General features: G+C 38.3%; 1 protein-coding gene across 11 annotated transcripts; it reads right to left on the bottom strand.

Annotated features, from left to right (window-relative positions):
• Window positions 1–88: 88 nt before the first annotated feature.
• Window positions 89–26405, bottom strand: LOC107660064 (bromodomain adjacent to zinc finger domain protein 2B-like). 11 transcript variants are annotated; one of them, XM_016449259.1, is made up of 30 exons: window positions 25996–26405; window positions 25042–25332; window positions 23052–23112; window positions 22132–22240; window positions 21784–21885; window positions 20992–21208; window positions 20812–20904; window positions 20653–20714; window positions 20407–20472; window positions 19498–19563; window positions 18669–18713; window positions 18239–18271; window positions 14553–14618; window positions 14138–14278; window positions 12540–12791; window positions 11995–12218; window positions 10971–11045; window positions 10528–10756; window positions 10363–10425; window positions 9535–9679; window positions 8680–9449; window positions 7452–7719; window positions 6600–6755; window positions 4244–4404; window positions 3962–4158; window positions 3219–3354; window positions 2958–3104; window positions 1957–2243; window positions 1722–1865; window positions 89–824 (listed from the first exon to the last, which is right to left on the bottom strand). In XM_016449259.1, exons 1-30 carry the CDS (start codon window positions 26327–26329, stop codon window positions 668–670), a joined length of 5097 nt encoding a protein of 1698 aa, XP_016304745.1. In that variant the 5' UTR covers window positions 26330–26405; the 3' UTR covers window positions 89–667. The 11 variants fall into 11 exon arrangements, with proteins under 11 accessions (XP_016304745.1, XP_016304740.1, XP_016304742.1 ...); XM_016449254.1 differs by having other exon boundaries at window positions 3857–4158; window positions 18245–18271; XM_016449256.1 differs by lacking the exon at window positions 14553–14618 and having other exon boundaries at window positions 3857–4158; window positions 18245–18271.

The raw sequence follows: 26405 nt of genomic DNA, 5'->3' as shown, positions 1-26405 counted from the left end.
TATCTTTTACAAGTTATTTTCATGGCAAGAGACAAACTGTAAAATTTGTCAAGTGTCCTAATGTGTTGGAAAATAGCAATTTTCTTGTCTGTGTGTGTGTGTGTGTGTGTGTGTGTGTGCGTGTGTGTGTGTGTGTACAGTGATGCCATTAGTTCACGTTCAGAGGGTTGAATACTCTGATGCCACATGGCACAGAACAGTGTAAACAGTGTTTTTTCTTGGCTTTGTTTCATATTTGGAGAGGAAAAACACAAACAAATAAACATTCCATTAGATCTAAAGCAGTTTTGCTGTTTCTTCCTTTTCATAGAAAATGAAGAGTGGACCTTTCTTTTATTTAGTCATAAATAATCATATAAAAAATTAAATACATTCACTATAATATTAACGATAAAGTAAAAATACAAAACCAAAATAAAAAGATATTTACAAGTAGTGGAAAGGGATTTTTCTCCTTAGTACAGCTCTGATGGTTGAAATTTCAGTGCGATTTCTCTTTTCTAGAAGGAAATGGTATTGCACAAAGACACCCGCTGTCTTGTGTCTCTTTGGGTGTTGATGTGGGATTGGTCGGTCCTGAAGGCTCTGTGTCGCAGAAAGAGCTGAGACTTGTTTTGAGCCCCGGTTGCAGGTTTGAAATGACAGCCCGTGGTGGTCCGAGACCACCTCAGTTAGTTTGCTTCAGCAGCTCAGTCCACCGCTTCTCAAAGAACTTCCTCATGTTGTGCCCGGCCCGGCCGATGTCAGAGTTGTCCTCGTTGAACTTCTCGCAGTTGTCGAACACCAGGTTGACATCGATGATGAACGTTTCTAAATTCTGATACCTAAAGAACAGAGATAATATTCAAGGACTGCATCTGCATCTCATCATTAATGAATCATGAAACACTAAAACATTTGTTTTTTAGCGTTAGGATATGTATGTGTTACATATAAAGGAAGACAGCGCTATCTATATTTTACTGTTTTTAATGTTGAGAGGAAACTAGTTTTTTTTTAGTCATTTAATTTTTTTTTAAATTTTAAAGTAAAAAGTATTTTATTTGAGGATACATGTAACAACCTATATTTGTTGTCATTTTATTGATATGCATATTATTCTCATTTGTAAAGTGTATTTTTAAAAAATAGGATTTATTTACTTACTTTGTTTTATTAATATTTTATGTATATTTTAGTCATTTATTTTAGTGGAAATGATTTAAAATGGTACATGATAAAAAACAATGCTATCATTTCATTAGTTTTAATGTTAAAAGGGAAAATGGTTTATTTAGGCATTTACGTTTTTATAAATTGATATTGTTTTTAAAGATACATGGAGCATAATCTATATTTGCTGTTTTTTTTTTTTTTGTTATGGATATTATGTTCATTTGTAAAGTCTATATTTTTGTGCATTCATTTATTGGTACATGTATTTATATATTCATGTTTTTTTTTCTTATTAATATTTATTTTAGTTATTTATTTTATTCCAGAGCATTAACAAAAAAAACTTAATACATAAAATAATTTTCTAATAAAATGCTTTTAACTACATATATTTAATTTTATATGATTTATGAATGTATTTATTAAAATACCTGTAAGAATTATTAAATAATTATAAAAAATTTAATTTTGGTTAATTTTTCATCTTCCAGTTCATGCCCCCTTCCCCCGCCAGTATGCAGCTTTTACTTTTTCACATTTTTCAAATCCACGTGAGAGACACTTACTGGCTACTGACGAGTTTTTCACGGATAGTGGAAAAGGCCATAGGTTTTTTAATGACTTTGCGGTACCCTGGGACAGATTTGAGGTTAACCGGTGTGAGAAAGGGCCAGGCGTCCTGATGACGTTCCAGTTCAGCCAACAGAATCCTGAGAAATTCAAATGTACATTGAGAGCTGCATTTAAAAAACATTCCATGTCCAGGAATACACAGAGAAAATAACAGAATGCAGGCGGCACCTGCAGAGGCCCAGGTCCCGGTTGTTGTCTCTGGCTGTTTTGGCTCTTTTTACACAGGCAGGGCTGTCTGGTTTGGGTGCTGGGGCGGTGGAGGGGTTCTTCTTGGACTGGGTGGCGGTGGCAGCTGCTTTCTTTGGGGTGCTGTTGTTGCTGCTGGTGGCTTCTTCTTCTTCACACATCTCAGTCTGCTTCTTGCTTTTCTTGGCTGCTTCTGTCGCCTTTTTTCCTCCACTGGCTGGTGGTGTACGATTCGGAGTCTTCCTAGATTTAGGTGGCTGACCGCTTGCCTGAAAGTGTGTACAGGACTAGTTCAGATTTACAGGTTCTTTATGCTACACGTAACACATTTACAACACATTAACATACATAGACTAAGAAAAAACACATTTTATCATTATTTATACTACTACTACTACTATTATTTTTAGTAATGTTGTTTACTATTATTATTATTATTATTAATGCAAAAGGGGGTATGCAATGCATATATTTTTAATAGACTAGAGTTTTAATAGAGTTTGGGGCCAAAAAAAAATCTAGTTCAAATAAATGCTATTCTTTTGAACTTTCTGTTCATCAAAGAACACTGAAAAAAAAAATGTATCACGGTTTCCACAAAAACACTATACTTTTTTAATAAGCAGCTCAACTGTTTTCAACATTGATAATAATATGAAATACTTCTCGAGCACCAAATCAGCATATTAGAATGATTTCTGAAGGATTATTTGACACTGAAGACTGGAGTAATGGCTGCTGAAAATTCAGCTTTGCATCACAGGAATAAATTAAATGTTAAAATATATAAAAATATTACTGATTTTACTATATTTTTTATCAAATAAATAATAAAAATAAAAAACTTTCAAAAACATTTAAAAAAATATATAGACAGAAATCTTAAAGACATAAGCGCATCCTCTCAGACACATAGCTCTGAAAACATGCGCCTCAGCAAATGAGCACTTGTACTCGTAATGATGTGAACTGGAGGCGGTTACCTTGGAGATGCAAGCAGGGCAGTACCAGTCTCCCTCTGGGATGTTGGTTATCTTGGGTTTGTGGCAATAGGTGTGACACCCTTTATCACAGCCGTCACACAGCAAAAGCAGGTCTTCATTATCGCCCTTTCGGCACATCTGACAGTACTGAAAACACAAACAGGCATATAAGTATGGAAACTATAACACTGTATACTGTAGATATATAACAAATACACTTCTAGACAGTGATGCCTGTGGTTTGTGTATGACATCACCTACCACTTTCATGATGGACCTTTCCCAGGCGATGGATTTCTGGAGCTGCTGCAGACACATGGCCAGCTGAGAGGAGCTGCGTACCTCACTCAGAGCTTTCCGCCACAGCTTCATCCCTGGAGCAATCTCTTCCTCTCCCCTGCAACACACAAAAGCACAATGCACAGATCAGAGAGGGGGTTTATTTCAAACCTGTAATTTGTCCTTAATGTTTCTGTTAGATTGAGTAGCTGAGACCCTGAGCTTTCAAAAGCACACACATAAACACACACACACAGATGTACAGCCTATATAGTGTGATACAATTCTGTGGCATGACTTAAAAGCCATACATGAAGATGGAGAGCTGTGGTGTACCATGCACTTAGAAGTATCAGAAAACAAATCAGCTTTTGATGTTTTCAAACTCCATCTGTGCAATGCTGATTAAAACCATGCAGCCAAAAACAGGAAGGGTGCAGGCAAGGGAGCGAGAGGAAAAAAAAAAAAAAACATACATAGCACGACAACCAAAAACCCGAAACTGGAGCCAGGGTGAGAACGGATGAACGGGCGAGCAGAGAAGCCCCAGCCAGCAGAGAGAGGGGGAGGGGGAGGATGAGGAGGAGTAGAGACGAAGGCTGGCATTCTGGATGACCTACCCTTCCCCTCCAGCGCTAGTGGATGGAGCAGGTGCGGGGACAGTGACTGTACCCACATTATCCAGTTTGATCTGGATGGTGGTCCCTAAGGGGCTCCGCAGGTACCTTCTCTCGATGTGACGCTCCAGCTCTGCCAATCGCGTCACAGCGATGTCCAATGGGTTGCCAGGGCGACGGATCAGACCCTTTTCTGAGCTTCGCTCCTCCTGAGACTCCGCCCCAGGGCGGGGCTTCGGGAGGAGCTTGTGCTCATAATAGACCAGGTCATCTCTTTCAGACTGTGGCTCCGGATACGTCCAGCCCTGAAAAGCAAGGGATTGTGGGAAATGGTTAATAGAAGAAATTACAGTGATTTTATGCATTTCTGGAAGCTGTACAAACACTCACCTTGACCTGCAGGCTGGCGGATGTGACTTTGCGCTCCAGCTCCTCCACTTGTTGCAGCAGAGCGATGTCAGTCTCCATGGCCTGCTCCTCCACACACCAATCCTGCAGCGTCTCCACGGAAACCTGGCCCTCTTCGAGCTCTGAGACCTCCATAACTGCCACTGTAAACAAAAAATAAGACCCAGGAGATATCACACCCGTAAAGTACAGCACAGCACAATTCAGCTCATTCTGACAACTGCACGCTCGGCTGAGTCAGTTACACAGTGTTTTAGAGTACTTTTATGTATATTGTTTACAACTGCAAACAATTCAAATAATAAATTCCAGTTATTCTGATTTGTTTTACTGCATTCTATATCAGTTAACCTCAAATTTGAATTTGCTGAAATGTGCTCACATTTCTTTTCTTAAAAATTATACCGGGAAACACTTTATTTTACAGTATCCTTGTTACATGTACTTATGTCAGTTATAACAGTAATTTATGAATAATTACATGCAACTAACCCTAAAACAAGTATATGTTGTTAATTAATATTACTCAGTACTCAAATGTATAATTATACTGTAACGAGGACACAAAGGGATAGTAGGAAAATTAAAACTGTCATCATTTACCAAAATTATTAGCCAAACAGTTGACGGTAGCCATTGACTTCCATAGTATTTTTTCCCCCCATTCTATGGAAGTCAATGGCTACCATCAACTGTTTGGTTACCAACATTCTTCAAAATATCTTCTATTGTGTTTTACAGAAGAAACAATCTCAAACAGGTCTGGAACAAGTAAAGTGAGAGCAAATTATGGCTGCTTTTCATTTGTGGGTGAACTATCCCTTTAAAATAAAGTGTAACCATATACTTCCATTTTAATACAATCAGTTCCTCTTTTATGGAAGAAATAAAAAAAATCACATTAAAAAATAAATGATATTTACTGGCATGTGATCAGCTAGAGACAAAAAAGCAGGAAAATCCGACCACGCCCCCCACACTTATTATTTAAAAAATATATATTTTATCACATTAAAAGATATATCTTATATTGTAATAATACATACTATTGTTCTGTAAAAATAAAAAGCAGATAAAAAGCAGCATTTAATAATCATGATAATAATATAATATAATATAATTGATCAATTTGATAAAAAAAAACTGCAATATTGTGAAATATTATTACAAAATAAAAAACAGTTTTCTATTTATATTTTACAATGTAATTTATTTCTGTGATGCAAAGCAGAATTTTCTGCATCATTACACCAGTATTCAGTGTCACATGATCTTTCAGAAATCATTACAATTTGATTTGATGCTCAAGAAACATTTCTGATTATCAATGTTGAAACAGTTGTGCTGCTTCATATTTTGTGGAAATAGTGATACATTTTATTTTTCAGGATTTTTTGATAAATAGAAAGTTCAATGAACAGCATTTATTTGCAATTATCAAATATGTTTTTTCAATTTAATAAAGCATTTATTAAATAGAAATCTTTTGTAACATTTTAAATGTCTTCACTCACTTTTCATCACTTTAATGTATGATGAATAAAAAAATGAATAAAATTTCTCTTTAAAAAAAAAAAAAATCTTACCACAAATGTTTGTGTGGTATCAGTTTCCATAAAAATGTTAAGCAGCAAAAACTGTTTTAACATAGGGCTGGACAATAATTCAAATGTTTTTTTGAGCAGCAAATCAGCATATTAGAATGATTTCTGAAGGATCATGTGACGCTGACTCTTCGTAAACAACAACATATTTATAAACGAAGCTAATGATGAATGTTGTGTTCCCAAATGCAAATTAAAGCGACTCTAACGCAGCAGTGAATCGAAACTGAAAACACAGTACTGTTACAGCAGACATGTAGCGTGTCAGACTATAGCCTAAATCTATACAATTCCATCACAATCGTTGCAAATATTATAATAGAACGAAGCAATCTCAAATTCTCACCACCACTGATAAAAACGTTACCGGGCGAGTAATCCCTGTGATTTTTTCCCCCGGAAGAATTCCATCCCTGAATTTAGTTTTGTTATGAGTCTTCCATGGATTTAATTTAAAAATAAATATGCAGTATGAAGCTCTTTTTCCATCATTTTCTGACACGTGGGCTGTTGTATGTTTGTATGTGTACTGAAATCAATACACTGAACAGAATGAAACTACTGGAAGGTCAAATTATGTAAATGTGTTAATATGTTAAAATGTGTTAACAATGGTAACTAAGCTATCTCTGGCGGTCTTGGTCTTTTGGTCTGCTTGAACTTCTTCCATGGCTACATCTGTAAGCTAAAACACACACAGACACATTGTGTTATTTCTTAGAGACTAAACTCACCCTCTCGGTTCTTGTTACAGGTCTGTGCAATGAGATCCATGGATTTCTGCAGCTGCTTCTGCAGGGCTCTCTCTCGGATGCCTCTGCTGTGGAGAGCATTCACTAGCGCTTTCAGCTTCTCCATGTCTGTCACCTTCCACCAGCCCAGCAGCATGTCTGCCAATCAGCCAAAACCATTACTGTCAACAACCCCAAACAAAACTGGACTAATGACATATTGTTGTTGAGAATTATGGGTGAATCTTACAGACTAAAAGTGCATCATTATTATTTAACAACTAGTAGAAGTAGTTAAATAATAATAGTAGATGGAAGTAGCAATTGACCCTTCGCAAAGAGCTTGATTGACAGGCGATCTGACCAATCATAACGCTGAATCCGCCATTTTGTCCGACAAACAAATCAGACAGGAGAGTAGGTTAACTTCGGTGGACTTAAACATGAAAAATTGTGTGTATTGACGTCTTTCCACAGTTGAAAATAAAATATGTTCTAATGTTCATTCATGTTTATTTCATGCTTTAAGTAAATACGAAAAGACGAGCGGTTCACGTGCCGCTTGAACTGAGGCAATACAGCGATCTGTCATGACATATTAAAGATATGCACAAAACGGTATATATTGTTTGAATTTCTTAAAATACCAGAAGTAACCTGCTCTGTCTTGTCTGTCGGCGTGTTGTCAGTTTCCTCTTTGCTCCGCAATGTATTTTTTACTGTGTGAGAACATGATGTGTAGTGTGAGAGCAACATGGCTTGTCAGACATAGCAACAGTAACTAAAGAGGGCGGGTTTATACGAAGGGTCAATTGTGTGATTTCTGAGTGAATTACTTGACTGTACAGCACTCACTCTCTGGTATGGGCAGGGGTTTGGGGTGGTCGTGATTCCTAGGAAGGTCCAGTGCCATTGGAGAAGGAACAGACGTAAGCTTCTCCACAGTGGGAACAGGAGAACCACTTTTGCTGGTTGAGACGCTGGGTGCTAGCAGGGGGCTGGCGCTGCCCTCCACTGAGGGGTACATGTGCAGGGGGCTGCTACACTGGGGGAGATTGGGGCTGATGACCCCACCGGACCAGTTGCCCAAAGGCAAACCAATCAGAGCTCCACCTGCCTTCACCTGGGAGGAGATACATGATGAGCAACCATATCATTTAGATCAGTGCATCTCAACCAAGGGGCTGGGTCCCACTGGGGGACCTCTTCAAATCTCCAAGGGGGTGTCAAGATTATTTAAAATAGGAGAAAACAAACATAAAAATCAAGATATTTCTTATTTTAATTCACCAACTCAACAACTGTTTGGAAAAACCTATGAGGAAGCCTAATTTTAAATTTGTGATTTCTAGACCTGGAAACAAAATCGTAAAACGCTGTGAGAATTTTTATAATAAATGCAAATTTTTCTACTTATTCCAAGCGAAAACATTTTATCAGGTAGAAATTACAAAAAAAAAAAATTTTTGAATTCTCATACTTAATCTTTATCCAGTAAATCATGAATAGCTGGTACAGTCAAGGGGTCTTTGAATATTGTTGTGGACAATGGAGGGCCTTCAAAAAGGTAAGAGCCTCTGATTTAGAGTTGAGCCACACAATTTAGAAGAAATATTAGACACTTTGTCTAATATTTTTTATTTTTGTCTGTATGTCATAGAAAGTCACATAAATGAAAGAAGAAGGTGCAATCAGTTAACTGTATGATATTACAGCATAAATTTGATCGTTATTTTAAATTAATTGTATTTTATTTTCAGAATGGTTGGTTTCTGATTTTCAATTCGTTGCAACATTAAACAATCACAACCAATCAGAACATGTTTGAACATTCACATCATCATAACACTTTGGGCATATTTCATAAAGCCATGTGAAGCAAGACTTTTGAACCACTGAGATATCACTGTGGGTTGAGCTACCCAAAATAACGTGAAAGAAATTGAATCCAAACAACTAACAAATTGTCTTGGTTAGGACAAAAGCTCTGATTAACATGGAAGAGATTTATTGTTTGTCTCTTTATCGTGCTGGAGTGGACACTGTAAATATGAAATATATCTCAAGTAGGATGGGTAATTACCTGCAAACTGAGGTTGCTGATTCCACCCGGTGAGGGGTTCAGAGGGCTTGCAGACACAGAAAGAGGAAGCAGATGATGGTGCGGAGAGGAGGTAGATGGTGGAGGTGGAGTTTTGGGCCGTGTGCTGGCGGTGTTGCTGCAGGGCGAGGACTGCGGGTGTGCAGACGGCTGGATGAGGGAGGTGTCGTCGCAGGGCGATCGAGGCAGCAGGCTGAACCAGTGCCCGCTGTGCTCACTGAGGACCTTGAGCAGCTGGTCGTTGGCCAGGAGCTGAGTCTGCGCCAGCTGCTGCGTCTGCAGGATGTGCGCAGGGATGCCCAGCTGCAGAGGAGGAGGGACTGTGTGCTCTGCACTTGGGCTGCTGGCCTCTGTCAGCTTAGAGGTAGTTGGAGAGTGAGCTGGAGATGATGCTGATATAGTTTCCATTGTGGGGCAGCCGTTGTGGGTGTGGCAGAGCCCCTTGGCCTTGACAGGTGTGTGAGGCAATTCCTGACACTGGGGGCTTTGTGAAGGGCGGAGCTCTGGTGGTTGAAGGGGCGTGGTCACAAGCTCTGTTTCCTGCTGTTCTTTTAGTGGGGAGGAGTGCATCTCTTTATTTGCCTCCTGATCAGGATCGATGGGCTTCTCCTCCTCCTGTTTCACCTCCTCCTTCACAGCCCCCTGTATCTCCTCATGCTGGTGATGCTGCAGAACTTCCTCGGGCTCCTCTTTGACCTGCACAACTGGAAAGTTTCTCAACCTCTCACGCTCTTTCTCCAGCTCCTTGACCCCTACATGAGAGACAGAAGGAAAACATAATTAGTGGCTGTACGCAAATGCATTTATGGATAAATGGAGGGATGGGTAGATACTCACCTTCTCCACTTTCTAACCCCTCTATGTAAACCCCTCCACACTGTGGGAGGACCCAGTATCTGCGGCGGTACCGGTCCTGCCCGTATGACATGGACCGCAGGGCGTGAGATGACTCAAACAGTTTCCGACGGATCAGGTTTTGCTGCTGTACTCACACAGAAATACACATTAGTGGGTCTTTGTGTGGGACTGTATATGTAATTATGATAGGGCTGCACAATTAATTGATATAAAACCGTAATTGCAATATGGCTTAGTGCGATTATAAATTCATAAAGGCTGCAATTTATTTAAATAAATAAAGTGCAGCACTGTGTTCATTTACACACGAGCAGCTCATGTCCTGGTGTTTTCAATGTCTCAGAGAGGCTTATTTCCATATCTGCTTTCAGTTTGGTCATTTAAAACGTGCATTTGGGACGCAACATGCGCCAACCACCTTATAAATCGGCTATTATCAACAAAAGGGAAGCTTTGAGGGCTCCCTGCATTTTTCTGCCAAAATTGATGGTTTAACCTTTGAAAATTAAAACATAAATATTAGTTTTACAGTTGTACTTTTATTATTATTATTATTTAATAGTATTACTAATTATATCATTATATACTATATTATTATAATTATAATTATAATCAATATTTATATTTTATAGTTATATTGATATAGAAGTCACAAAATTTTGGGCTAAATTGCATAGCCGTACAAGCACAGTAAACCTGGACCTTTCTGAAAAACAAATTAATTGCATCCACACATTTTATCAGAAAAATTGCAATTTGATTCCCCCCCAAAATCATACAGCCTTAAATTATGAGATTTGAATTTACCTTTGATAATTTCTCAATCTGTTTCTCCAGCTCTTCAACACTTGTGGCTGGGTCTCCCTCATCCTGACACAAACACATATACAGGCTCAATCAATATAAAAAGTCTGCTAAAGACAGGTAAAGTAATTTCTGTATGAAACTGCACACGAAATGAACGCCTTTTACCTCATCGCACGTCTCCACCTTTTTCCCCTTTTTAGCCTCTTCCTCCTCCTCATCTTCATCTTCATCCCCTGCGTCCTCACTGTCATCATCTTCATCTTCGTCATCATCACTATCCCCAGCCTTCCTCTTTCGCTTGTGACCAATGGCGGAGCCGCCCGCAGCCTGAGGCTCCTCCCCTCCAGTGATTGCTTCACGTTTCCCTGTCCGTTTAGCATAGATTGTTTTCATTCTGCATGAACATAAATACTGATTAGATGGAGACAAAACTAAGATATTATGTACATTTAATGCACAGGGAAACATTGGTTGTGTTTATTGCCTAGTTGCCTCGATTCAAATGTTTGAACACATCTATTATAGCTAAAAATGCTGTCTAGGTAGAGAAGTTCTGAAATACAGCCATTATGTTCATATAAATCAGCAGTAAATATGATGATACTCACTTCTTCAATTTGCCCTCCACGATACACTCGTCCTTCCTTAGCACGTTCATGTGCTCCAGGCTTTTGTCGATCTCACTGCAAAAACACAGACACAAACAGTTCCGTACTGCCGTAGATACCAGTGTTTTAATATTATTAATGTATTATAGTTACTATTATTATAGCTTTTATTAATAATTTAAATTAGCCTTTGATTTTTCATTTTTATACTAAAAAACTCTATATTAAAAATATATCACTATCAAGGTTTCTTTTTCTTTATTCTTTTTTCTTATTCCCAGTTACTAATTATATATATATATATATATATATATATATATATGTTATTTCAGCTTTTTTCAACAAAAATGTTTTTGGTTATATATATATATATATATGTTATTTCAGCAAAAATGTTTTTGGTTTAGTTAATAACCCTGGTAGATACATGACATATATGTGTGATACTGTCACATGATGAACTCAAGCTGTTGAAGTTGCAGTGTCAATATACATTAAGTGTTCAAAGCTCTGTGACCGTCACACTATCTGTGACCTCTCCACCGCCTCTTTATTCCCTATTATTTCAAAATGAATGAATATTTCATAGTGCCCTGGCAGGCCTGATAGTCCAAACATGAATCATTTGAGTTTAAGAATGTCTTGCATTGGTGTAATTAGTTGATTTTGAATTAATGTTGAAAGGGGTGTGACATGGTTCTCAAAAAAGATGCTGTTTGTTTAAAGTGAACAAAATAATTCCCTGCCTCATTTTAAAACATCTCGTCACCCTATACAGTTAATGGTCTATGCATATAACAATAACTTTAAGCATATAACATTGTTAACTTTCAAAATCGGTTGATTGTTCTTTATGAATTATTATTGTATCCAAGTTGAAAAATTATGTTGTGTTGTGATAACTTACAAAAAATGCCATCGTGTATAACAGTTGTGTTCAGTACCAACGTACCAAATCAACCAAGTCATCAAGAATCACTGCAGCTGAACTCTGAAAACATAAGTGAAATTTATTGGTTCTTACCTGACCACGCTTTTACTGCAGGACAGCTCATTTACCAGGAAGGCCAGGACAGAGGCTTTCTGAGCTGGTGTGTGGGCCTGAAAGGCTTTGGTCCTCAGACTCGCAGCAAGATCAGCTAGCTCAGTCTGAGAGAAGTGAGCCTCCATGTACAGCTGCAAAACCTCAGACACGTTGTCCCGATTCAGACCCACATTGGTCAGGTGGTCACCCAAGATAGACTTAGCCTGATGGAGAAAAGGGAACAGTTGCAATTCTGCTAACCCTTTTAACCAAAGATAGACAGATCATTCATATGCAGTGGCACATTGACTTAGTAAGTGATTTATGTGTTTCATTAAACCAGAGACTCTTTCCTCGATTAAATTTGATCACAAGCACAGGAGACGCATGTTAATATCAGATGTAAACTGTGTTTCTGACAAATGTGTCTCTGCTGAGCACTGATCACTTGAGACAGATGTTAATAGCAGGTGTAAACAGGCCTGAAAGTACACTTATTACAGCGACAATCACACTGAAGTAATCTCCAGGCATTTCCTCCTCACCCTGTGTCCTTGAGGCAATCCTGGGTCAGACACAGCAGACGAGAGTAGCCGGACCAACAGGTCCTGCACTTGCCCCATGCTGTTGCCCAGGTTGAGCAGTCCCTCCTGCAATATACCCAGAGTGGGCATTTCTGAGGGATCCATGCCAAGAACCTTCCCAAAGCTCCGCAGGAATTGCACCACCATCAGGCAGTCTGCAAACACACTCCCGGGCAGAACCAGACCATGGATACGAGGAATCTCAGGAAGGGGCTACAGCGAGAGAAGAGAGAAACAGAAATAGAGAAACAAGTGAGACAGACCACTTGTAAACATCACGTTGCAATAACATGTTTCTAATGAAAAAATGTCTTTCAAGCTGCTTTAGTTAAAGTGATTCACTATTTCATCCTCATTCCATTACAGCCACCAATACTGAGCATTAAAATTTATTTATATGTATGTGTGGTTGTGTATGCATGTATGTATTTATTTTTGTGTGTGTATATATATTTTGAGTGGGCCTTCACCTAACTTTCTTGTATTATAGTCCGTATTAATGTTTCTAACTTGGGACAATAAAAATATATTTAAAAAAATCAATATAAAAACAATTTAATGCCCTTAAAGTTGTTTTGCTTATTCATCCAGCACGACTCTTAACATAGGGTGGGGGAAAATTCCACTGTCAAATTAACACTTCTCTAGATCAGGGGTCTAGAGAAGTGTTATTATAATTATTATTATTATTTGTAGTAGTAGTATGGATTAGTAGTAGTATGTTTTAACTGTAATTATAAAAATGAAGACAAAATGATATTACTATTGTAAATTACAATTGTACTGTAAAATAAAAATAAATTAACTTGATAATTATAATAAATGCGCTGCATGCTTCACTTGTAAACATGCAGCACATCGGACTATTACTGTCAGTTATTAAGTAAATTGGAGCCTTTGATTTGATAATCACACTAAGTTATATCGAAATTATTATGCAGTCCCAGTTATTTATTTTTATTTTACATTAGATATAATTAAGCTTTTCATCAACTCACAAACCCCATGCAGTTCCCTCACAAACCCGTTTGGGAAACCTTGCTCTAGATAATGATATAATAATTTGTTTTGTCTTCAGTACAGTTACAATATAAAAGCCACTTCATTTTGGAAGCAACATGTTGACTTTACAGCATAATGAGTAATGTTTTTTTTACACTGTATAAATGGGCCATTATACATAAAATCACGCAGCAGCCATTATATTTTAAGAAAGGGGTCTCACATCAAAAATTGGGTATATTATCATCAAGTTTGAAAACTCCTGGTCTAAGATACAAGGCTGCCAACTTTCATCATTATGCATCTTTATCAGCACTAGGTGGCAGTATTCTGTCTCAGCTGAATTCACTGTCAAGTGCTTTGGTGAGATTTGTGTGTCATCATACCTCTGAGAGTTCTGATTAGATGAGCATTTATGTTAATGGATCATTAATTGATGAATAAAACAAAATATTACAAAACAAGCATTCTGAATAAAAGTTTCATTTATGATGATTAAAGTTGATTTTTAAACTGCAAAGTTTGCTCTTGTTTGGTCCGATATCCTGTTCCATTACCTTGTGATCTGTCAAACACATGTCTTCATTGGGTTTCTTCATCTCACGGATCATCTCCAGCTCCAGCCTCCGGAGCTCCATTTTCCGCTCCTTGTTGAGCCGTTTCTCATCACGTTTCTCTTGCCTGAGGCGTTCACGCTCCTGCGGGGTGGAAGAAAGACTTCACAAACCGGTTGGATGCCACATCAGGCGTGTTTGACATTAGTGTATTATGTTCTACAAGAAAACTTTGTTTTGGAGAATGAGGAATGTTAAGGGTACTTTATCAAACAACATCAAAATTATTTGGTGAAACACATTCAGGGAGTGTAGCAGAGCAGGTAGACGTGACATGTGAGAAAGCCTTGAGGTGCAGAGAGGAGAGCGGAGTGGTGAAGGACAGTGTTCCTTTATTTATTTATTTTGTTTTGCACACCTCAGCTTTTTTCCGAGCCTCCACAGCTTTCATTAGCATAATGTGCTGTCTCCTCCTCTCCCTCTCCTGAAAAGACAGAATGATTCCATCGTTCAGTGGAGGAAAGCAGAGCATACAGATCCACACAGAGAAAACAAACAAAATATAAAAGCCAGAGACAGACGATAAAACTGATCAGCGTGGTTTAGCATGTTGCACAGAAACAGAGAGAGAGAAAAAAAAGTAGGTGTAGAACGGACACATTGCTATGGCCAGGATGAGGTAGCCACAAAAACGTGTTACAGCTGATCAGACGGGAACAAAAGAGCGAAAAGAAAAGCCACAGATGTAATGGGCAGGTCAGAGGAGGAAAGCTGTCGGTGCATCTTGAGTTAGATTAGCGTAGCTACTGTTACAAGCTAACAAGGGAAAATACATCAGATTTCCCTCAGCCTCAATGTCCTGTCCTTACAGTGAAGCACATTGCTATGTCAATGTTATGAATTTAAAGTCAACATGAAGCTATAAATGACCCAATTTACTTTCTTAATAAACATTTCAGGTCTTATTGAGTATCTTTCTTTAAAATGTAAAACTGGCAAATAACTACTTTGCGGCTGACATCATTGGATCATGTTAAATGTGCACTCAGTAATTTGTTTTTTATGTTGCCCTACCAATGTCTTGGGAGTCATACTGACATCTAGTGGTGTGGATGTAGCATCATGCAAGTTTCAGTTACCAATATAGTTTCGCAAGTCAAACTTATTAGATCTACAAATTAAATTGTTTAAAAACAAGGCTGTTAACCAAGATGAAATGAGCAGCATTTGGTTAGTCATGTGTTATGATCTCAACATGGCTGCCCCCATGAAGGGACCCACTCCAAGTAAATTACAACTTTCATTGTACTATAAGGTGACCAGACTTCTGAAAATCAGGACATTTCCTAGTTCGGTGATCAAAATATGATCAAAATCTCACTTGTGATTATCTTTAAATTAAAAACAGGGACAGTGTATTTGTGTGTGTTTTTTTGTATTTTAAAGGGTTAGTTCACCCAAAAATGAAAATTCTGTCATTAATTACTCACCCTTGTGATGTTCGAAACCCGTAAGACCTTCGTTCATCTTCGGAATACAATTTAAGATATTTTTGATGGAATCCGAGGGCTCTCTGACCCTCCCATAGACAGCAAGGTAACTACCACGTTCAAGGTCCAGAAAAGTACCAAGATGATCAACAAAGTAGTACGTGTGACATCAGTGGTTCAACTGTAAAGTTACGAAGCTACGAGAATACTTTTTTGCGCAAAGAAAACAAAAATAACGACTTTATTCCACATTTTCATCTCTACTCATAGGTATTTACATTGGGCAGTTGGCGACAGTATCATGACTGAGAGCCCTCAGATTTCATCAAAAATATCTTAAATTGTGTTCCGAAGATGAACGAAGGTCTTACGGGTTTGGAACAACACGAGGGTGAGTAATGACAGAATTTTCATTTTTGGGTGAAATTACCCTTTAATGGTTGTGATTTCCATATATTAATATCATAATTAATAATTACAATGATGTTTGAGGATCAAACTTACTTTAGTTTATTAATAGGCCTACAATTCACCAAAAATCACACTATGAAAAGTAAATACTAACTATTGCAGTAAATAGATCAAAATAGGATTATAACAAATGTATGACTTTACAAAAACATATTAAAAATAAAATACAGGACATATGATAAATAAAACTGTATTTAACAAATATTTTTTAAATTTTCTAACTGTATTTAGTAGTATAAAGTAATTACAACTTTTCAAATTATTTTTTCCAAGTTATTTTATGTTTATGCTTTTGGAAATGGATCTTTACTTTCCCTAATCAGGCTTATTATTTTGCATTTTTGGCTCATTTTGACCACAAAGTATGTGCATTCTGCAAGTGAAAATGTTTATTTATTATTCTTTTTTTTTTGATTGATTGATTGATTGATTTCGGATTGTGACGGTGGAAGTTTCAGGAATGTTTAATACTGTGTGCAAAACAATCCCGCAACCTTATCATACCTTGCTATAAAGTGCACACAAACAGTATTACTTTGTTTTAACATGTATAGTTAGTATGTGACTACCTTGAAACCAATAACAGTGTCTCTTTTGATAATTGATGATAATAGCGCTCTGCTCTCGTCCAAGTTCTTCATAGCTACAGTAGCCATAGATATGTATAGGTAGATGCCCCATTCGACTGCGCCAAGCACATAGACGCGTCCGCCATCTTTAACTGTCAACTTGACGTCATTCACCATAATAATAAATGAATATTCGAAGATGCCAAAATCCTGCACATCCGATGGTTGTAAAAACCGCCGTGATTTAAATTCCCAAAGAAACGGGATAACCTTTCACAAGTGAGAACGTGTTGGTTTGTGTTTTTAAATGACCATCGGCCGTTATGGTAAATGACGTCAAGTTGACCCTTCGAAAATGGTGGACGGCTTATGCATAGCGGCCCATTGAAACAGTCGCTAATGAGGCATCTACGTATACAAATCCATGACAGTAGCAACTAGTAATCCGTATAGCTTGCAGCGCCCTCTGCTGGTAAAAGTAATCATTGTTTTGAACATGCTGTAAAATGGGGACATTTCCGGGGCCAGCTCCAGTTGGAGACAGGACACCAAAACCGGGACTGTCCCTGGAAAACAGGGACGTCTGGTCACCCTACTGTACTACTGATATGACTGATATGAGTCTTTATGTTATGTGAGTGTACATTTTTTAATATATATTTATCAGAAGTATTGTTAATTTCTTTATCTGTAAATCTTAAAAATTACAGAGTGCACCCTTAACTAGGCAAAATATTTTTTTTTTTTTTTTTTTAGCAAACTCACATTTAGGTTTGGCTCCATTATGGTATGGAACATCCACTTTTTACAATCCAATCAATGAAATTAAGTGGAAAATTATGTGCTGCGCTAATTTGTTAAATATTTTACTCTGAAAAACATTACATTAAGGAAGCAAAATGGGCTGCGAATGCAGTTTCATGTTGACTTTAAGGACAAAGCCAATTAGTGTGAAATCTTCATATCTGACCCACAGATGGCATGGAACGTACAACAGAGAGAAGTGTGAGTTTCCTCAAATTCTCTCATTGGTCAGGCACTATGACCTTTGACCTGTACTGATGACCTCCACAGGCAGGACGATCAGCACAGTGCAAATGCAACATCTTGACAAAGAGTCTGCCACAACATACATACTTGCACACACATACACACCAACACTCACATTTTCACAGCGATAATGATAATACACAATATTGGGGTGACTTTACATGTGGAATGAGGGTGTGTGGCAGTTTCCACCAATGAGGGTATGTACTCAACAGGCTCCATAGATACACACACACACACACACACTCACACATACACACACAGTACACACACACACACATACACATACACAAACAAGGCACAGGCCTGCTGCATCAAAGCCAGTTTTCTCTCATTTACACACATAGCAGATGTAGGCGATGCAGTTTGTTTATTTTGTTCTCTTTTTTGCTTGAAAAGCCATGCAGAAGGAAAATGTAGTTTTGACAGCAGCCTTAGCTACATTTAAAAATGTGCTGCTATGACATCATATCACAACCAGGATTCACGATGCGAGTGTTAGATGTACAGAAGATGAAACATACCCATACCATATCTAGTCTATGCCTCTCCATCTCCTGAGAGAGAGAGTTGGCAGAGTATTATGAGACAGAAAAAAAATCACAGCGTCATTAAAAAAGAAAAGAAAAAAATAAACAAACTCAAAACTTCAGCTTGTAACCCCAAAGAGACAGACCCCACTCCCAAAAAAGCATGGAAATTAACCAGAGAAACAGCAGAAAGTTAAAGACACAACCACATGAGACTCGCCACTTCTTACATGGGCATATACTGAACAAATCTAATTAAGGACACTTTTTAGCCCATAATGCACAGCATTTCAGATGGTGACTGTGAACTCTACAAGAAAAACATGCCCTTTCCCTTCTTTTCTCCTGCATTTTGTAGCAAAAATCACTACTACTATATAAATGGCCATTATGAGAGCTATTATTTATGAGAGTGGTGACTGACCTGGTGCTTGAGAATAACAGCATGTTGGCGTCTCATCTCCTTCTCCTACAAACACAAAACATAAAAACGATTCAATGCTACACCAAAACACTCATTATGACACAGCCTAAAATGAAACCATCAATCAGAATCCTGTCTGAGCCTTCGGTCTTAACCATGATTCACTTTTTTCAGGATTATTTTATAAATAGAAAGGTCAAAATAACAGCATTTATTTGAATTTCTTGTAACAATGTTAAGACGTGTACTTTTTAATTAATGCTATTTACTTTTTAAAAGTATTTAAAAGTAATTTCTTAAAAAGAACAAAAAAAACTGACGCCAAACTTTCCTCAAAATAACTGGATCGTGGTACACTGTTATTGTTATACAAACTTATTTGTACCGTACAAGTACAACACTGATCAAACTGCCCTAAGAAAGGCTGTATATTTTAAATGTGTATGTATGATACAAGATGTCTGTAAAGCTAGCGGATGTGACAAAGTCATAATACTCTACAAAAAACTTCATTTAAATAAAAAAGGCTATTTAGAGCAGGATGTGTATTCTAGTGAGGGCCCCATGTGTACAAGACATAAAAAAGATGCACTCAGCATTTTTCATTTTAAACAACAACAGCAAAAATCCAGATGTCAAGCTAATTTTCCCCACACGGGCCGGCAGATATCAAACAGAGACTCTGTTCCTTTGTTGTGGCCGAGGAACGTTAATGGTTTGCCGGGGTAGGTGAGAGCAAGAGAAGTTTTCTTGGGTGGGGGTTTCCACGGCGATGATTCATAGTGCGCAAGAGTAGGTGTGTAGCATCTCTTCGCACTCACAAACTGACCTTTATTCGCTTTTCTGCCTCCAACATTTTGGCATTGGCAGCCTCCTCTCTCTTTTTCCGCTTTGCCTGCCAATGCAAAACAGGTCTGGGTCAGACCAGTGCTTCCGTGCTGGGTATAAACCTAAATTAAACATGCTAAACCAACATCTGTTTTATTTATAACTTATACTAACACTTTGATTGATGTGTCTGCGAGAGGAAAAGCGAGAGCTGGCATCGAAACATATACACACACACACACACACACACACACACACACACACACACACACAGGAAAGCCCTTCTGTCTCACGTCTTGCCATTGTTGCGCTTTCTCTAGCTACAGATCACTGAGTCAGTGATTGAGAATGTTTTCTCCTCAAGTCCGTGTCAGAATCAGCCCCGAGATCTTCAATGCTATTCAATATTCCTCGGGGCTCTGACAACGGCAATATAAAAAGAAAGCAAAGGCGAATTAGCTGAAAATTTAAATACGTAATTACAAACACCAAGAAATCCTGTTCGGAATGGCTTGCCAAGCGTGTCAGCTCCAATTTGATTTTGCCCAGCTAAAACACTTTTGAAGCCTCTATAATTGGTTGAGTAAAATAAACAGTGTCTTCCTCATGCTACTTATGTAAGAACTGCCATTGTCTGATGGAAAAAAATATTTTATGTCTAATTTACCTCTGGTTTGAAACATAGGATGCAGCAAATTTAATATTCAAAAACTGTCCACCAAAACCAATTTAGCATTAGTCCTGATGAAAATTATGCAGAATTCAGAGCCCCAAAATGCTGTTGAGTGATTCTGCTGTGGTCCGGGCTCCATGTTAAACAGGAACTGAAGGGGGTGGCGTGTATTTTAAGAATGTTAAGCCTATTTCAACTCTTTTAATTTATTATTTTCTTTCCACAGTCACGCCATACCTCGAGAATCTGCTGTGCGCGGAGTTCCTTCTCCATACGGATTTGCTGAATACGCTTTATCTTTTCCTGGTAGGAGAGGAGGAGGAAGTCTGTTAATTGAAAGTGCTGCTGTGCATTTAAAAAAGTCGACTGGTAGCCGAGCCGCAGTCGTAGAAGCACCGTCAGTCTCTTTTCTGAATTAACACTATAATCTCATATCAAGTGACCCTCAGGCTGACCGCAAACCGGTTTCCTTTTCAAACTCACCTGCTGTCTGAAAATCTTCAACTGTTCCTTTTGCTTCCTCCTCTCCTCTGCGGCCATGATAGCTGAAAGAGAGATTTCAGCAAGAACAAGATTTCAGCAAGAAGTCTGAACATGATCGTCGTTGTGAGCAATCGAGTGGTATTCATAATCGTGAAGAACCTTGCTGTTTGCGGGCCTCCTTGGCAGCCCGAGTGAGTGCCTGTTTTTCTAGTTTTCTCATGAGCTTCATCTGAGCCGCCTGCCGGGCGATTTCTGTTATGAAAACAGACAAATCTCTTCCATCAATATATGCATTATTATCTATGAATGAGGTGTACAAGTCAAATAGAGGCACTTTACCCTGAGCCTCCAGCTTGCGCAGCAGTTTGGCCTCGGAGGGACTTGGGAATTCGCTCTCTCCTAGATTGGGGGGGCGGCCCTTTCGCCGCCGGCTGCACGAAACTTCGTTGCCGCCCCTCGACTGCCGCTCAGAGTTGGGTGGACGACCTCGCCGACCCTCCATGGCCAAGATATGGGGGATGACCTCTTCTTCTTTCAGAAGAGTCCACTGCAAACCCTGAGGGAAGCAGGAGACAACGTCGTGTCAGACTTAAGACAACGGTAGAAACACAGAAAGTTTCCTATTTTAGTCTGGTTCCCTATAAGACTGTCACGTCACTAATGATCATGTGACTTTATGATCACTAAACACTGAAGCAGCAAGTTGATTATTATTTGGTAATATTCCGAAATGTTATTCTCATTGTAGATCCAATTTTAGCAAATTAATTAATAAGCATGAAATGAAGAAAATTCAAAAACACAAGAGAGTCAATTTCATTTAAATTTTAGTCTATAAACAGTCCCAACTTTTGCTTCACTTTATCTTTAAATCTAAAGAATCTCTTTCAGCACACATGACAGACAAAACATGAAGTAACACCCTGTGGAAACAACGAGCGCTGATTATTGCACAGACTCCCTACAGTTTAAAAGGGGAAATTCAGACTATCGGGGTTCAATCAAATTCTCTGCCCTGTTCAAGATGAAAGAGAGAAACGGAGAGTGAAAGAATACAAGCGAGAGAGACAAAGAGAAAAAAAGAACATAAAGAACAAAAAAAAAGAAAAAGAGGAGATGAAAGGCATTCACCTGGGGTCCTTCTCTGGCTTCATAGAAGTCACCAACCCTTATTTTTGCACTGAAGCTAAAATTATCACGTGTGATGTCAGTTATTCCGTATCTGGACAGATACTACAGAAGAGAGAATAATTGTGATTTTGTCAGACAGGACATCCAGAGAGCCATTAGCACTAAAATGGTACCAAACTGAAAGCAGCCTAGCACACTTGCCATAACAGTGCACCTAAGTGACCAGCTGGATCTTACACCAATAAATGCTAATGGTGCACTGGGAGAGGAAAGGGGTGGGGAATGAGGCTTCCGGAGTGTTTGGGGGGGTCTAAGCGTAAGGCAGCAGGGAAGACAGGTAAAAGTTACCTTTACGACATCCGGGTACTGTCGCAGGCGCTTGCCACATGGGGCATAATACGCAACGTCTCCCTGCAGCCGACCGCCCATTGTTTTCATCCTGGTCTCTCTTTGCCAGCTGGAACAATAACACACATTGAAAAAAAAGTGGATAAAACAACACATTTGGGCAAACTTTCAAAAACTGCTCGATAAACTAAAACATTTATTTTTATGATATTTGATTTCATTTTTATGCAATTTTTGAATGCTAATTTTTTTTTAGATGATAGTGGGCATGGTAGCATGGTAATACATGTACTTTGATTGATTGATTGATTGATTGATTGATTGATTATTTAAAGACATGTCAGCAGCAAGCATATTTTCCTGGCAAGAACAAACTGAATAACAAAAATCACAAAAACAAACAAAACAAACAAAAAAAACTATATAAGGCATTTAGGATTAATACAAGACAAAATATTTAAAATACAGTCAGGTGATACCTTTTTTAATATTTAATGATAAATGTTAAATGGCCTAAATGGCACCTACCTAGATTTGAATTTACTTCAAACCTTTTCTCTAGAATTTATTTCATATAAGTTTTTGCTGTGGCATTCACATGTACCTTGATAATACCATGATATCACGCAAATATGTTGAATATGAATTATGAATGCAAATATGACAATAATTTAAAGTGTCTAAGTACCATGCCATTATACCTCCACTGTGCTATGCTACTGCCACTTTGCTTTTTGGAATGGGTTTGTAATAATAGAGCAAAGAATTCTGATTTGAGCAGAGTATTTAAACATCTGCAGTTTTAATGCGATGTTTGTGTGAGATTGTGTGCTCTGTAGCTTTAGAAGCACAGAATGCAGAGCTGCGGTTAACAGGTGTTGAGTCATGCTGCCACCAGCGTGTGTCATATTTGAACGTACCCCATTTCCAGCGGAATCCGTAAATCATCTTCATTCATCACTCGCTTTCTCTTCGCAGAGCCTGAGACAAGACAACAGCCAGACAAAACATATTATAACACACACACACTTTAAGCAAACCGTTTCAATATCTCCTACAAATTACAACTCACATAATGAGCAAACAACATCAAATAAAACCTTGATTTTTATTTGCTCTGCTTTTGATGGTGCCTGCACGCATAAAACTTGCTTCTAAAATGCCAAGGAATTTCATTGCAGTTGCTAAAGTGTCCTGAATTTTTGTTACTAGGGGTTCACTGATATTAAAATTCTGGCTGATACTGATAAAGCGAATTATTTTCATGCTAATGGAAGATAAACAAAAATGGCAATGATTTAAAATATACAGTATTTTTAAATAAAGTAAAAATTAAACACTTAAAAACAAAAATCAAGCAAATGTAGGCATCATTATATTCTAATGTACAGTATGGAAAACGAATAATAATTCTGAGGCTTGCTAAACATGGTTATTAAATTATGGGTGTTTTTAAAGATTTAAAAATAAATTAAGTAAAATAAATTGCATGTAAAAATAGGACAAATGAGCATCAACAAATAAATATACAATATTGACCGATATTACATAAAGTTCTGTTCAAAAGTTTGGGTTAGTAAAAAAAAAAAAAAATTTCTTTAAAGATTACATTTATTAAATAAATTACAATTCAAAAAAGATAAATGCAGCCTTGGTGAGCATAAGTTTTGAACAGCAGTGAATGCAAGATTAGTACCATTAATTAAAAAAAAAAACAGTCAATAATTGATAATAGTACCTACATATTGTGTATACCTGTTTTTTAATGTTACTTTGCAATTTCTAGGGTGTTTTTGATGGTTGCTTAGAGGGCCAAGCCAAAAGAACTCACTTCCAAGTCTCAAATATGGTATTTTGGTACTTACATTTGACTTGGGTACCTAAATTTATGGGTTTTTTGGCCTCATTTTTAGGCAGGTAAACATCTGATCACATAATAGTAAACGAATAGCTCTCCTAGACAAGCTGCATGAATTGAAGTATCATTCATGCCCGTAGCACAAACTATGCAAGATGAGCTACACATTCAAGTTAAAAGCTTAGGGATAGGGTGTTGTTTAAAATATGAGTAATAGCAACAGTGACATTAACAAAAACCACAGGAAGAAACTAACAAAATCATCTCTCTCACATCTCTCCTTTAGAGAAGTGAAGTCTGCAAACAAAACGGGAGTTAAATGAATCTCTCAGCAGCTCAAATAATGCTCCAAAAACAAATCATCGCAGTAACTCTTCTCAGCTCATTACAGATTCCTTGCGCTTTTCAACAGACACACTTCGGCTTCATTAGAAAAAGCGTTTCATTCCATCGCAGTGAGGGATGCTGAACGCCGTCCAAGAGCAGATGCACTTGTGTGCCATGTTTGCTGGGTTTGTGAGTGTTTTGTTTAACAAATGTCTCTGTTAGCTTCAGAAGGAAAAAACTGATTAAGTCAGCCAAACAGAGCTGGTTGATGTGCCTCAGCTAACAGGTTAAGGCAAACACAGTTACCGGGGTTAACCCAGACACCACACTAAGAGCTCTCGTTACCAGCTACATTTACCTAACTCTAAACCTGACCCTGTATAAACCAAACACAATTAAAGGAAACAGTTTAATATTAATTCTGTTTAGGTTTTTTCCTGGAATACAGGCCAAACAGACAACGGCTAGGTCCAAGGACGCACACCCAAATAGACGGGCACAAACGGAGCCGAGTGATGCCAGACGCCACCATTTATCTTTCTAAAAATAGACACTCCGTCATCGGAGTGTGACAGCTTGCACACAGACAAATACACAAACAAAAGGGCATACGCATACACACGACACATATTCAACCCCATGCACACTTTGACACTGACAGAGCTCCAAAGGAAGGTGTCAAGCATATCCAGTTTTAGTTTAGCAATGACGTTGCCTGTGGTTACCTGGAGAGGTGCCAACAGAGTATGATGAGGAGGGAGAGCTGTGATAGGTCAAGGCACCGGAGCTGCTCACAACGGTGGGCGTGGCCACACTGGAGGGCTTAATGACTTGGAGGTTTAGTGGCAGACAATCAGACAGGCTGTGATTCGTGGAGAAGTTCAGATGGGAAAATCCCTTGCTGAGTTTCTGAGGAGTCTTCTCTCCATCGGTGTCCATCTCCATGACTCCATCCTTGCGCTTCTTTTTACCACCCTCTGAGCCGTTCATCTCGCTGTCTGAATTACTGTCTGACTCTAAGAGAAGAGAGGCGAGAAGAGAGGACATGAGACAGTGTTTATGGAATTGCTCATTATAGCATGCCTTGTGTCATTGGTTGTATCAATGAACCAAATTAAAGGAATGGTCCACGTAAAAATGAAAATTCTGTTATAATTTACTCACTTTCAGTGGTTCCCACTGACTTGCATTGTATGGACAAAAATACAATGGTAGTTAATGGGAACCAAAATGTCTGGCTACAAACATTATTCAGAATATATTTTGTGTTTCGCAGAAAAAAGAAAGTCATACAGGTTTGGAAGTTGAGTAAATGGTGACAGAATTTTCATTTTTAGGTGGACTGCTCCTTTAAACAGAAATTGAAATAGCGCAATAGCAACATATATAATTTTCATAATCTGATCTATTTTGAAATAAAAATGCAATGATATTCAGCAATGAATAATTTAAGGAATATTTCTTTAGATCAGAATAATTTTTTTTTTTAAAACAAGTTAATTCATTGTTATCCACCACTATATACCATGAACTATTTACACAGAAATGTATGGTGAATTATTTTTTTTTTTTTCAATACATTTTCATTCCATTTAATCATAAAAAATTAGAGAATTTTAATTTCTGGACAATCTATTTCTATAATGCACTTACAAAACCTCTGTCCTTAGGCATCTCACCTGAGAGACTGTCATCTGAATCCTCTTCGTCATCATCCTCTTCATCCTCCACATCATCATCCTCATCATCTTCGTCCTCAGCAGAGTCATCTGAGTCTTTGCTGCTGGGCAGCTTTTGCTCAGCTCCGCTGTGTTGAAACAGGTCAACCAGAGACTGCACTAGGTGGTTCTGGGATAAACCCCTCCAGGCTTCTAATGCTTTGGGAGTCTTGCTCTTCCGGGGTTCACGGGTGCGGTTAGGAGTGGGAGACGCAGAGGCAGGGCTCTTACGGCCTCCCGTACTGAGGTTGACAGGCACATCTGAGCGAGGTTTGGTGGTAAGGGCCAACGGCATATCCTGGGTGCTTGGGACGACTCCATTAGGCTGGCCCAGACCCAGCAGGCCATGAGAGAAAGGCAGACTGGAGGAG

Source organism: Sinocyclocheilus anshuiensis, unplaced genomic scaffold (genome assembly GCF_001515605.1).
Source record: "Sinocyclocheilus anshuiensis isolate Anshui unplaced genomic scaffold, SAMN03320099.WGS_v1.1 scaffold55, whole genome shotgun sequence".
Lineage (NCBI taxonomy): Eukaryota > Metazoa > Chordata > Actinopteri > Cypriniformes > Cyprinidae > Sinocyclocheilus > Sinocyclocheilus anshuiensis.
Note: the sequence above shows the minus strand (reverse complement) of the source record. Positions and strands in the feature narration are given on the sequence as shown.

Excerpts from the sequence above, each read along its gene's own strand:
- LOC107660064 (XM_016449254.1), bottom strand. The coding sequence starts at position 26,329 with ATGCCGTTGGCCCTTACCACCAAACCTCGCTCAGATGTGCCTGTCAAC. Across the intron at positions 20,905-20,991 it reads GCGCAAGCTGGAGGCTCAGG|AAATCGCCCGGCAGGCGGCT; the intron begins GTAAAGTGCCTC and ends TTTTCATAACAG. Across the intron at positions 6,756-7,451 it reads ACCCCTGCCCATACCAGAGA|ACATGCTGCTGGGCTGGTGG; the intron begins GTGAGTGCTGTA and ends GCTGATTGGCAG.